The following is a 13,892-nucleotide window of genomic DNA, read 5'->3' as shown; positions in this document are numbered from 1 at the left end:
GGGAGACAATGAACATACACACATTTCAACTCTAGCACTAGTGTCACCAGGTTCACCTACCCATCACTTTTCTTGTAGAGGCTGCCATTCCGCTCTGTTCCGTGTTCTTTGTTTCCCTGAGGCTGATGTAAGCTATAAGCTGTACTCTGGCGCATTTGTGAGTCCTGAAAAATAGTCAAAAAATTGCTTTATAAGGTATCGTCTAAGTCTCAATAGACAAAACAAAAAATGTCTATATGTGTTTTTAAATTAGAAAATTTCCTCCTTTTCACTATATCACAAAGGGGCATGAAATCTATTATCTAGGAGCTCATAAAAGCCATTTTTCAGGATAGAGACAAAGTGTCAAAAATCATCATGTCCAGTGTTGGGGTTGTGCGGCTCTAGTGCTTGCCTGGCATCACAAGGGGCTGGGCTCCATCCCTGCCTCTGGAAGAAGGGGGGGGCGGGGAATAGTGACACAACATCCAGGAGGCAGATGTCATTTCCTGCCTCTTACTACAGACAAGCTACTCAGGCTCTCTGCCTGCTTCCTTCTTGGACAATAGGAAAACCAGACCCAGAAAGACAGTAAATACAGTCAGAATTAAATATAAATACCAGCTCCTAATGGTATCAGCCTAGCAATCCACTCCTTACCTATTTATCTTAAGAACTGGGGCCTGATACTAAAGCAAACTGCTCCAACTACATGGACAACCATCCATGAGGCAGCTGAGAACTGACGGAGTCCAGCTGACTAGGAAACTCCAGCCTAAGCACTTAGAGCAAGGACCAGGGACCAATCCCTAAAGCTAGAGTCCCATGTCTGGCCTCCAACAGAAGGTCAACTGGTGCTTAACAAATGATCAGATGAGCCAAGTGGAGAGTAGAAGGGGCTACCGAGACCAGCTGGAAAATCTGGCAGATCTGAAGGGAGTAAGAAGAAAGCCAGACACGGACAATTCCAGAAAGGCTGAGAGCCCTCCCTTTTGCCCCCACCCCCAGTTTATTTCCTAACTGAAGAAACAGACACAGAATGAAAGCAGGTGATCTACTCAGGGTTCAGAGCTCCTGAAAGCAAGTGCAGAGTATGAGATGGAGTCAGACCAGGGTGCTCCATGCTCCACCGGCTGTCCTGAGACAGGAGGGCCAGGCTCCGCACAGCCCCCAAGAAGATGACTATTCCCGGATTCTGAGCACATGCCCAGAGAGGAGGGGACTGATGCATGAAAATCAGTGACCTGAACCCAGAATAATACTCAAGAATCAAAGAGTCCAACAGAGAAACCAAAGAGAAAGAAAGTTTGGAAGAGTTGTAAAGATGTGGGCAAGCAATGGAAGAGAACAGCGAAATGTCTGAGAGGCAGGCATATGGAGGGGCAGACAAGGGGCCACTATGTAAGGAGGCAGGGGTGGTCCTGTAGCCCGAAGACAGGAGACAGCTTGGCAGGCAAGATGGAAGCGTAGATTTCAGTGCTCCATTCATGATGGTGTGAAAGAAGATTTGAAGCACAGCAGTATTTATATTTGATGAGACCTAATTTATGTAATGTTTATTTTGTTGTTTGTACCTTAGGGATCAAATATAAGAAACAATCACCTAATCCAAGGTCATGAAGTCTATGTCTATAAATCACTCTTAACAGTTCAATAATCCATTATCAGGGAGTGTGTGTGTGTGTGTGTGTGCGCGCGCGCGCGCGCAAGCGCGTGCATACGTGCGTGCGTGTATTGTTTTTGCTTTTGGTGCCATTCCTGGGGTTTGAACCCAGGGCCTGGACTCTATCCCTAAGCCTTTTTGCTCAAGGCTAGTGCTCTACCACTTGAGCTACAGCTCCACTTCCAGATTTTTGGTAGTTAACTGAAGATAAGAGTCTCAGAATTTTCCTACCTGAGCTGGCTTTGAACCCTGATCCTCAGATCTCAGCCTCCTGAATTATTTGGATTACATAAGCCACTGACACCCAGCTTGAGTTCATTTTTGATTATGGTATGAGATATTTCCCATCTGTGCTTTTGCTTGTGGCTATCCCATCATCTTAGCTGCATTGTTGGAACGCTTGTCCCCATTCCATCTTGGAGCTGAAAATTCACTGGCCACAAAGGCTTTATTTCTGAGCTCCGTCCTGTTTCTCTGATCTGTGTGTATCCATATGTCAACTCACATTGCCATGGTTATTACAGCTTTGTCAGACCTGAAATCAGGACATGTGAGTCCTCCTCCAGCATTGATTTTCTCTTTTCAAGACTGTAGGCTATTCTTGGTCCCTCACATTTCTGAATGAATTTCATAATCAGTTTGTCAATTTCTATAAAAAGGCAGGTGGGATCTGGATGGCAATTGTGCTGCAGTGATAGATCGATTTGGGAGTATGGTCACTGCCACATGTCAAGCCAGATCCACAAATAGGAATGTGTGGCACTATTTGTTCCTGCAGTACTGGGGTTTGAACTCAGGGCCTTCTGCTTACTAGGCAGGTGCTCTATCACTTGAGCCACATTCCCAGCCCCATCACTGACTTTTCTAAACTCTGCCACACACATGCAACAACTCTGGAAAAAAAAAAAAAAAAAAACCTTTTACTGGGGAGTCAGTAGTGTGTTAAGAAACTCTCCAATACCGAGCTTGACAACTGACTCCGAAATAAGCAGATCCCACATGGGAGAAACGGCTTCACTTTCTACAGGCATGTTCTGTAGCATGCAGGCCTGTGGACCCAGAGTGAGCTTCTCACTCATGGGATAGGATACACCCAGGATCCACATTTCCCAAGAGGGCAGATCGGAGAACTAGAGATGTGCAGCAAATCCAGCTTTCACCACTGCCAGAAATAATGTAGTAGAGGGGTAACAAAAGCGTGCTCACCTCATTGACTCTACGAAAGACTAAAAATAAGCCTGTCAAAAGACTCAGCTGAACTGGATATAGTGGTATACACCTGTAATCCCAGAACTCAAGAGACTGAGGCAGAAGATCTCAAATTCCAGGCCAGCCGGAGCTACAAAGTGAGATCTTGTCTTAAACAAACAAACAACAACAAAAACCCATGATTTAGACCTGTAATCCTAGCTATTCAGGTGACTGAAATCTAAGGATTATTATTTGAAGCCAGCCCAGAAAATTTAGTCTGTGAGACTCTTATTGCCAATTAACCACCAGAAAACAGGAAGTGGCCTTGTGGCTCAAAGTGGCAGAGCACTAGCCTTGAGCCAAAAACAAAACAAAACAAACAAACAAAAAAACCCTCAGGAACAGTGCCCAGGCCCTGAGCTCAAATCCCATCACCACCACCACCACCACTACCACCACCACCACCACCAACAACAACAACAAAACCAAATCAGAAAGACTTGACTTCACGACTAATGTCTACTAATTCGAGGAAAAGTCACCTTGTAGGTGACATCAGTGAAGGCTTACGGCTGGGTGCTCATGGCTTTCACACCAGGGAGAACCAACCAGGTCTCAGGACTTTACAAGCGTCGGTGGTTCTCTGGGGAACACAAAAATCCTATCAGCATCCACGTACCCTCCATCCAGTGACACATTCTCAGACACCAGACACCACCTGTGGTCTTGACTTTTGGGTAGCTCCCAGGTCCTGCCAGGAGGCTCCTAGATGAGTAATGATTCTATACCTGAAGTCCAGGTACATGGACTATGCTGCAGACCTCACAGGTTGTACGCAAGCCCTGAAGTGAGACTCTACAATGTCCTAAAAACTTTTACACCTGTCCTCCTCTCATGAAGTCCGTTCAGACAATTCCGTGAGCGGTGACCTACAGAGGGGGACACTCCTCAGGCGGAAGATTTCTCTGCTGAGGAGGGGCTATGAGGTCTGGCTCATCTCAGCGTGGAAGGCACTGCGGATGGCGGGAGCCAGCAGCAGCGTTCTCAAGTCTCAAGAGCCCTCTCCGTTGTCTTGGGGCAATTTCTGAAGACTCTAGTACAAGGTGTTGAAGTCATGTGGCACTCACTGAAAGAACAGGCGTGGAGAAGCAGACCTGAGGGCCACCTGGCGGCACAGCACTGAGCAAGCTGCAGCACGTGCCCCATCCCCTCTCTCTTGGACTCAAGTTGTGAATGTGGGTCCATCAGACGTACACTGAGAGGTCGCACTGGTGATGCCAAGTGCCAGAAAGAATCATGAAATGTCCGGCAAGCAGGCAGTGCCTGGGCCTGGAGAGGAGCATTAATTATCACTCCACCCCCAAATGAGAGGTCGGTGGGCAACAGTGATGCCGGCTGGATGCGGGGCGGGAGGAGTGAGAAGTAGGATGGGGGAATTTGGCCCAGAAATCTGTTCACCACCTGAGAGCTCATTGCTTGCTGAGCAGGTGAACTGGTACTGTTCATTACAATGGAGCCGAGAGCCTGACAGGAAGTTTTTCTCAAATCTTGCACCAGCTCTAGGGCTGATGCAGGCACAGGAGATCGAAGCGTGGCGAGGTCCAAGACTTGGCCACTACGGTGCTGGTAGATGAGGAAGACATGGACGCCAGCTCTTCTGCTCCGCTAGACAGATGCTGCGCAACCTCTGGTCCTGGACAGAAGTGGTCCACATGGCCCAGCTGCTACAACTGTAGCAATCCCTGTCACCTCAAAAGCAGCTGCTCAGACCTCATCACTGGCTGTCATTCCCACAGCACCTGGGCTCAAGTTGCCAGCCAGGGCAGCAGACCTCTCCTCACCCCTCCCCCTCCACTGCTTTCCCTGCCCCACCCCCGACTGTGGGCTCCTGAAGAGGTAGGAGGTGCATCGGCATTGCTCTGTTGAGTGTGGGCATGAGCAATGCCTAGTGCAGAGTGAGCACGGAAAGAAGAGCAGCAGAATGTGTGGACCAATGGCGAGTCCTATGTCCCCAGGCGCAGGAGCAAGCGGGGCTGCCATGCTCTCGGCAGGGAAGGCGGAGATTCAGCGATGCCCGAGGTGAGCATGACACTGCTCATAAATCCAGACCGGAAAGCTGAGGTGAGGGAAAGACCGTGGAGGGGGGACCCCTGCCTTTGCACAGACTGTCCAGCCACGCTCCACCACACGAGGATGTCTGAAAAGGAGAAGAGCTGGCCAAGAGAAGAAGTAGCCATGAGGCCAGAGTGGAAAAAGCCCTGAGGTTTTAGCACTTAAGGCTTTGCAACCCAGAGCCTTGAGTCTGACCCTTCCCCACCAACACAAGTCCAGGCTCTCAGCGCCACATGGAAGGACTGGCCCGCACCACAGCGGACACACCAGAGCAAAACCCAGAGAACACACATGGGTGGACGTGGGAGGAGGAAGGCTGACATGGAGAAACACGAAAAGCAGCTCTGAACGGTTGTAACTTTGTAGGGGGATCTTTCCTGAAAATCAAGCATGAGGATACAGAAACTCTTGTTCATTTATACAACTTTTCAACTTTTCTCTAAGTCGGAAAACTGGGGACATCACAATAACACCCTCAACAGAGAGCAGAAAACCTCAAGAACAACATATGACTTTGGGAGATGGGAGATATACTAGAATCCTAAACAGCTCAGGCTCGAAACCTAAGTACAGCCAGGGCTGACAAAGCAGAGCACTGAAAGCACCACACTGCGCGGCTGCTCTCCTCGTCCACCATCAGTGACGCTGGGATTTACGGATGGAGACACCACCAGTGGCTGTGGACCACCATCAAGCAGACACGTCACTGAACTTTCATGAACCATTCCCATACACTGCACAGAATTTTCCTCACACTGCATAAAAAATACCCATCAGCATCCGCTTTCTACGTCGCAGAGGAGAGAGAATCCCAGAGAAAAGGAAGGAGAGAAAACAAAATATTCCAGGCCTGCTGGAAGGTGAGGGAAAGAAGACAGAGTCCCAATCCCGACAATCACTTTAAAACATGTCAACCTTAACTGATTCACGTTTGCTTATCACTCCACCAGTTCACCGGCTGTCCAGTCTACTGAACACCACTGCCAAAAAGCAAGGCAAAAAATGACACATGGGTTCACAACCCAATCACAACCAGGAACGTAGAGAACGTGTTCCCGACAGGAGTCACTGGGCACCAAGGGAGGAAAGGGAAGAACCCCCATGCGCCCCAGCTCTGGTCAGTAACCCATCGAACTTCTGGTCTGTGCTGGTACGTCTGCTACATTTTTCTGCAGCTGACAGGACCAGCATTCTCAAACTTCCTAATTCTGCACAGCCACAGACCACCAAGTTGCTCCGACGGCTGCAGACCAGACTGCTCCTCCCCTCCTTCATGGCCTGCTTCCTGCTTGTATCCTCCTTGTCTGACAAAAGGAGCTCTCAACCACCTCCTCGACACTCAGGCCCACACCTGGTACTGAGCTCTCTCCTCTCAATTAGGCCACAACTTTCAAGTTCTTATTCTTATTCCATGTTTGGGAATCTCAAATCATTAGGTTCTGGATTTCTCTGGAATGGAAGGAAGACCCTATGCTTTGCGTATTTTCTAGAATTACTCATGACCTCTCCCTTAGCTCGCCCTTGTGACCAAGTACCCCTTGCTGACCCCTCGGACAGAGGAGGCCGGAGTCTTTCTCAAGCTGCTCACAGGACAGCTGAGGGAAAGGCATCTTGGGCAGCAAGACACAGACACAGCCTACAAGACACGGGCTGTGTGACAAGCAAGCCAATCACTCTGAATGGGGTTCTAAACCCTTTTTAGTAAAATCTTCTATGACAAAAGAGGATAAAGGGCCGCTGACCGTCACGATACATGAAGAGGAAATATATGCTTTTTCAAACTCATGAACAATACATGCAAGACTTTCCAAATACTGGGCTACTTACTCTCCTAGACTTCGGTCACAAAAGGTAAGTGCATTTGGGAAAGAAACAACAATATTCAGTTATAGTATAAGAACTTTCAACAAATTGCCAACAGAGAACTTTATATTGTTACCCAGATGCTTATCTAATGGCCGTAAATACATTTAGACACATTCCTTTATTGACAGAGGTGGATGTGTTTAATTCACATAACACCCCGCTATCAGGACGGGGAGACAGGAGCATTGCTTGAGCACAGGAGTTCAGGGGCAGCATGCGCAACATACTAAGATCCTTACCTCAAAGGCAATAAAGAAAAAAAATCACATTATAATACTCACTCCATAGTGAGTATACTATTTTAAGTTACCCTTAAAAGTTACCTTTAATTTTTTTAATGAGCTCCAAACCCCATGAATTGTTGCTGGTGATGTATGAGCACGTGAAAATGTGCTACATGAAAAATGGAAAAACATGGACAGATGTCTGCTTATCAGATGCAACCATAGGCACAAACTCTAGACATCTCTCTCTCTCTTTTATAATTTAAATAGAGTCATGTTATGCAGTCCAAGGGCCTGCAAATCAAAATCCACCTGCGTCAGCTTCTCAAATGCTTGGATTACAAGCATGCATTACCAACCCTAGCCTAACCCTCACACACAGAACACAGTCTCTCTTTGAGAGACTCAGATAGTCACTCAGTTCTGTGCCTATTCCAAGACACAAGTTTCACTTATGTCACAGCAGGGCAACACAGGGGCATGGCAAATGCACAAATGGAAGCAGTCAATGTGCCAGGAATGAGAAAGATTCCCACCCAGCCAATGAGGTCCACTGCCTAGAAGCAGGTGCTTCCTCTGAAGCAGACATGTTTTAAAAAAGGTAGTTCACAAAACTCAATTGTAAAACAATATTTGGATGCTTCCTGTCGGTCCCAGAGTGAACTGCAGGTCCCTGGAAGACAAGCATCTCACCTTCCTCAGCCCAGAGCCCCCAAGACACAGAGAGCCTTCTATTCTAAATCCCCTCACCTCCTTCTGTTCAACTTGCAAGGCTGATTTCAAAATATCCCGGAGCTGTATTAGCTGTCTTCGTTCTTCATCCTGGGCCTGTTTGATCTTTGAAAATCAAGCAAAGCAGAGAAAAGTTAAGACTGGAACACAATGCCATGTGGAGTCGCCGCCGCATTCTCCAGGAGCCATGACTGCCTCCCTCCTTCCCTCTAGTGGCTCCTGCCATTACAGGGCGTTTCCCTTCTCAACAGCACAGCATGCAAATGTGAAAGCACATAGACTGAAGAAGCCACCGCCAGGGAGCGGCTCACCGTGTGAAGGTCTGTGGAGAGGGTTTCAATAGAAGGCTTGAGGCTCTCTACTGCTTTCAGTCCATCCTGGAAAAAACTGGACAGGGAGAGGGGGAGACAGAGAACAGAGACTGTACTTCACACAGAAGAGTATTTTTTTTTTTAAGATGCAGGAAAACTTCTTCAAAGGAAAGTGATGGAGTCATTATGTAATTCCTGGGGGATATGTAAAGTATCAGGCAAGCCAAGAGCAAACTGTCACTCAAAATCTGGAAAAATGATATAGAAAAGGAACCTTGATAAGCCCAAGGACTTGGGATTATTTTCTTGACCCACATATTATCAGGCCCAATTTCCAGCTGGTAATGGAAATGGGAGTCTCCTGACAGTGGCAGCTGGAATTTCTATCAGGGACTCTTCCGAGCATCCAAATGGAGAGATGTAAGCCAAAGACCTAGAGAACCTTCTTCAAGAGGCAACAGCCATCTGGACACCAGTGGCACAGCCTATGATCCTAGCTACTCAGGAAGACAAGAGCTAGAGGCTCTTGGTTCAGCACCAGCCCTGGCAGAAAAGTCTTCAAGACTCCAGTCAGCCAGCAAAAAGCCAGGCTAGTGGTAATAGAGTTCAAAGTCCAGTAGCAGGAGAGAGAGAGAGAGACAGAGAGAGAGAGACAGAGACAGAGACAGAGACAGAGACAGAGATAGAGACAGAAAGACAGAGGGGGGAGGAAGGCAGGCACTGGTGGCTCACACCTGTAATCCTAGCTACTCAAGAGGCTGAGATCTGAGGATCGAGGTTCAAAGCCAGCCCAGACAGGAAAGTCTGTGAGACTCTTATCTCCAATTAACCACCAGAAAACCGTAAGTGGCACTGTGGCTCAAGTGGTAGAGCGCTCAACTTGAGGTGAAGAGCTGAAGGACAGTGCCCAGGCCCAGAGTTTAAGCCTCACAACCAACAAAAAAATTTTAAAAAATGTTTAAAGAGGTAATAACAGCCAAGTAGAGAAGCAGCAGTATACCAGAAAAAAAACAAGGCAGTCCTGATGTACACAAACGGCCAGGCTCCATATGCAGAGTAGGAGAGCATGGTTAGAGACTGTAAAGCCAAATGCCAACATGATTTTTTTTTTTTGGCTAGTCCTGGGGCTTGAACTCAGGGCCTGGGCACTGTCCTTGAGCTGCTTTTTGCTCAAGGTTAGCACTCTACCACTTGAGCCACAGCGCCACTTCTGGCTTTTTCTGCTTATATGGTACTGAGGAATCGAACACAGAGCTTCATGCTTGCTAGGCAAGCAATCTACCACTAAGCCTCTTTCCCAGCCCCAAACATGAATATTTTTTAAGATTACAACTCAATGTGATGAGGCCACATGATAAAGGATTGAGGGAATATAACAGAAGTTGTAAACGTCTTCTGCAGCAACAACTGCTATTGCTCAGTGCTGTCTCTAACGCATGCTGTATATGTTGGGTGGAAAGAAAGAAGCTACCTACTGGGCTTAGGATGAAGTTCAAACTGGTAAGAGGCCTGAGTGCCTCTGGGATTTAGCCCCACCTGTCTCCAGTCTCGAGCTGCTGCATTTACCACCATGGGTCATGTGGCTCCAAAAGAAGCGGTGACCCCCCCCCCATTTTTCCTGCCTCAGGCCCCCTGTATACGCTACTTTTGTTCTCCAAAGGCCTCTAGCTGCAGTGTGCCTACTTCACAGGCTATCCCACTCATTCTTAGCAAAAATATTACCTCATTACTAGGCCTTGCAAAATGCCCCAGTATAAAAGAGATCTCCTTAGTATATTCTCTTAGAATATTTCCTCACTTGCTTCAAAACTTTTTTTTTTTTTTTGTCGGTTGTGGGGCTTGAACTCTAGGCCTGGGTGCTGTCTCTCAGCTCTTCAGCTCAAGGCAAGCGCTCTACCACTTGAGCTACAGCGCCACTTCCGGTTTTCCGGTGGTTTATTGGAAATAGGAGTCTCACGGTCTCTCCTGCCGGGGCTGGCTTTGAACCACGATCCTCAGATCTCAGCCTACTGAGTAGCTAGGATTACAGGCGTGAGCCACCAGCGCCCGGCTCAAACTTTTTAATGTGATTATTACTTAGCATAAAATTTTCCCATTATATAAACAAACCCTACATGTGGGAAGGGTATATTCCACAGTGGATGGCATAGGAAGGAAAGAAAGAAAAGAAGGGAGGTTGAGAGAAAGGGGAGTTACCGACTTCCACCAGCCCAGTGGACTTGGAAGAGACTCCGCCCAGCTCTGGTGATCCAAGTGTTCAGGTGACCTGACATTCCTTTCAAACTAAGCTGTGGCTCTGTGGGACTTCCCCATACCAAGCCTGTCGGGAAGAGGGGGATCCCAGGGAGGAGGGCGTAGACAGCACACAGAAAAGGGTATGGCTACAAACCCTGCAGCAAGCTGATAGGACACACCCAGGGTAGGCGAGGCTGTGAGAATGCTCTCACCTAGCTCTTCTGATGTATGCACGGTTCTTTATTTCATTTTTTTCTGAATATAGACCATGCTCCTGGCCTAGTAACCGCATCAGTGTCACAGTGACCTAGCCGTATATGTGTGCTATGATGGGGCAGAACCACCGGGCCTTTCCGCACCATCAGTCATGAACTCATCTGGTTCCTGTGCTTTCTTCAATTTATTCCTTACATCATCATTTCTTTAAGCACTTTAAATTCTGGTGAACAGAAAGGAGAGGGAAGAACCAGAACATGAGAGGGAGGGAAGGATAGGAAATAGAGGACAATGAGCACAGATAGAGGCACCCAGGGAAGGGAACAGGTGCACGTCCTGGCAGCCCTCCCTGCGGTGGGAGGGGGCAGGGTGGCGTCCAGGGCTGAATCAAGTCTGGTCTCATAAATGACATTTGCAGTGTTGCACAGGACAGTACGTGGGCTTAAGATGTGGACTCCAAGCTGGGAACTGGTGACTCACACCTGTAATCCTAGCTACTTAGGAGGCTGAAGTCAGTGAATCATGGTTCAAAGCCAGCCCAGGCATAAAGACTCTTATCTCCAGTTGACTTCCAAAAAAGCAAAATTGAAAATGTGGCAGAGTACCAGCCTTGAGCAGAAAAAGCCAAACAAAAGCAGGAGGCCAAGTTTTAGTCCTAGTACTGGTGCATGTGTGTGTATGCACTTGCATGCGCACGCACACAAGTGCATGCACACATGCACGCGAGCGCGCACGCGCACACACACACACACACACACACACACACAATGTGGGCTCCATCTTTGTTACAGGCTCAGTAGTCTGACTTGTCTATCTCAAAAACCTCCTCAGTCTGATTTTTCAACCCCTTTCTGTCTGTACCCCTCCTTATGAGGTATGCTGTGGAATCCAGGTGCACCTTTGAGACACACACCTAGAAAAGCAGAGCTTCAAAGAAAAGGTGCCTAAGGGGTGCTTTGCTGACTGTAGCCAGTTGCCATGACGCATGGAAGTCCACAGAGATTTTTCCTAAGGCAAGCCGTTAACATTTCCTCAAGCTTTGTATCAGTATTACCAGTTCAGCTGGGCACCAGTGGTGGATGTCTATAGTCCTAGCTACCCAGGAGGCCAAGACTTGGAAGATCTCAAGTTCAAAGCCTGCCTGAGCCAGGACAGAAAAGTCCATGAAATTCCACATCCAACTAACCAAAAACATGTCAGAATAGAGGTGTGACTTAATGATAGAACACCCACTGGGAACAAGACCAGCAAAGTCCTGGGCTCAAACTCTGGTCCTGGCATACACATAAAAAAAAATTACCAAACCAAACTTTTGTTTTTGTTTTTGTTTTTTGTCAGTCATGGGGCTTGAACTCTGGGCTTGGGCGCTGTCCCTGTGCTCTTCAGCTCAAGAAAAGTGCTGTACTGCTTGAGCCACAATGCCACTTCCGGTTTTCTAGTGGTTTATTGGAGATCAGAGTCTCATGGAGTTCCCTGCCCAGGCTGGCTTTGAACCACCATCCTCAGATCTCAGCCTCCTGAGTTGCTAGGATTACAGGCGTGAGCCACCAGCGCCCAGCCCAAATTGTATTTTCTATTAAAACACTGTGTAGCCTGCTTGACCAGATTCTCAAACCTTTGAAGTATATTCACTTAGTTGCAATCAGTGGTCTCTTCTGGACCTGGTGGTACCAGGCCGCCTCTGCCTCCTCTTCCCCACCCCAGGCCTTTACGTACCATGCTCTGATATCCCATGGGACGCCAGGTGTGCAGAGGGTCTGCAGCAGCCTTGCATGAAACCAAGCTCCTCAGGACTCATCAACGTGGCATCCCAAGTCCATCGAGTGACAAGCCAGCCTGGGTCTCAGCAGGCATGTGCTCAGGATGGACACAAGGAGTAAGCCAATTCCACACTCATGTCTCCTGCTCAGGAGCTGACCATCTTATGCTACACCAGGCCATACCAGGGCTGTCCTAGTCCTAGATTCTAGAGAACAGAACCCTCCTTCTCCAGCAGCACAGGCCCAGAACACAAGTGAAGTACCCTTCAAAGTACTTCAAAAAGCAGAACACAAACACAAGCACACAGCAAAACAATATACAGCTAAGTTGCTCAAAGGGCTCCTAGAACCTGGGTGACACACAGCAGTCTCTCCCATCCGAGGATGACAGCCCATGGAGGCAGCGTGCGCTGGGCAGGCACGCATCAAGCAGGCTGGGCTCCTGGGGCTGAGACTAGAGATACATGATGCGAAACATGGGTCACATGGCGACCCCACAAGTTCCTGGGGTCCCACAGGCAAGTCTCTCAGGCCCCACATTTTATCCCCCAAATATTAGTTTTAAAATTGGAAGTCTATTCACTAGACACTAGGTTGAAAATGGACTATACGACTTATGAGTGGGAATGGGAGGGGAAAAACTGGGAGAGAGCAAGGAAAGGTGACATTGTCCAAAAACAAATGTATTCATGACCTGACCTCACTGTAACCCTCTGTGCATCACCTTTGTAGTAACAATAAAAAATAAAAATACAAAATAAACAGAAACTCGTGAAAAAGTGAAAGCTGCCTAACTGACCTGGGGAACACGGAGTGTGAATGTGCACACACACGCACACACGCGCACACACACACGCACGCACACACGCACACACACACACACTCTCTCTCTCTCTCATCCAAGAAGGAAGGAGTAGATGATTCGTATTTTAAAAGGTTACTGAGCTCTTGCCCATATAAGGTCAACTCATTCACTTTCCACAAGTGGTCTGTTGCTACCCAACTGATAGTTTGGGCAAAATAAAGAAGAAAAAGGAAATCTCAGAATCGCTTCTTCCTAAAAATAAAATGTCAGCAAGGAAGCAACCCACTTCCTACATTACCTCCTATCAGGTCACTGCTCCTGGAGAACAGAGAGGGGAGGGAGCCTGCGTGCCGATCACATGCAGGGTTTGAGCCTTGTCAAAGCATGCACTTTGAAAATTCTCCACGTGTAGTCCTCCACCCTCTTTTATCCTAGGACGAGCCCGCTCAGCGCACAACTGCACAGAAGCAGAGCGGCAGTGAAAATCCACAGCACTCTGTTCAAAGTGACCTCACAAGTCCCTGCAACACACACATGCTAAGTGTGTCACACACATGCTAGGTGTGACACACAAGCTACGTGTCCACATCATGCCCTGGAGATGGAAACAAACAGATGACACAGCCTTCCTACGAGTGAACAGGTCCTCGGTGGACAGAGACACGGAGGAGGGCTCCATCCAGGCGACCGCAGAGGACACTGCAGAGGCCCAGGTCAGCAAAACAAGACTGTCATGGCACTCCAGGAGCTGGGCCCCAGGGGAAAGCAGAGCTGGGAATGACCCAAAGGAGCATGAGG

At 48.1% G+C, this 13,892-nt stretch overlaps 1 protein-coding gene across 2 annotated transcripts in view; it reads right to left on the bottom strand.

Annotated features, from left to right (window-relative positions):
• The window catches only part of Asap2 (ArfGAP with SH3 domain, ankyrin repeat and PH domain 2), a 153,901-nt gene that overhangs the window by 48,103 nt on the left and 91,906 nt on the right, over window positions 1-13,892 (bottom strand). For both annotated transcript variants that reach the window (XM_070015232.1, XM_070015234.1), the window contains exons 8-10: window positions 8,079-8,154; window positions 7,786-7,872; window positions 61-164 (exon numbers count right to left, since the gene is read on the bottom strand). In XM_070015232.1, the coding sequence (XP_069871333.1) occupies window positions 61-164; window positions 7,786-7,872; window positions 8,079-8,154 (267 nt within the window). The remainder of the gene's footprint in view (window positions 1-60; window positions 165-7,785; window positions 7,873-8,078; window positions 8,155-13,892) is intronic.

The sequence above is a fragment of the Dipodomys merriami genome, unplaced genomic scaffold (genome assembly GCF_024711535.1).
Source record: "Dipodomys merriami isolate MVZ:Mamm:240054 unplaced genomic scaffold, mDipMer1.0.p SCAF_110, whole genome shotgun sequence".
Classification (NCBI taxonomy): domain Eukaryota; kingdom Metazoa; phylum Chordata; class Mammalia; order Rodentia; family Heteromyidae; genus Dipodomys; species Dipodomys merriami.
This window is presented reverse-complemented; position numbering and strand designations above follow the sequence as displayed.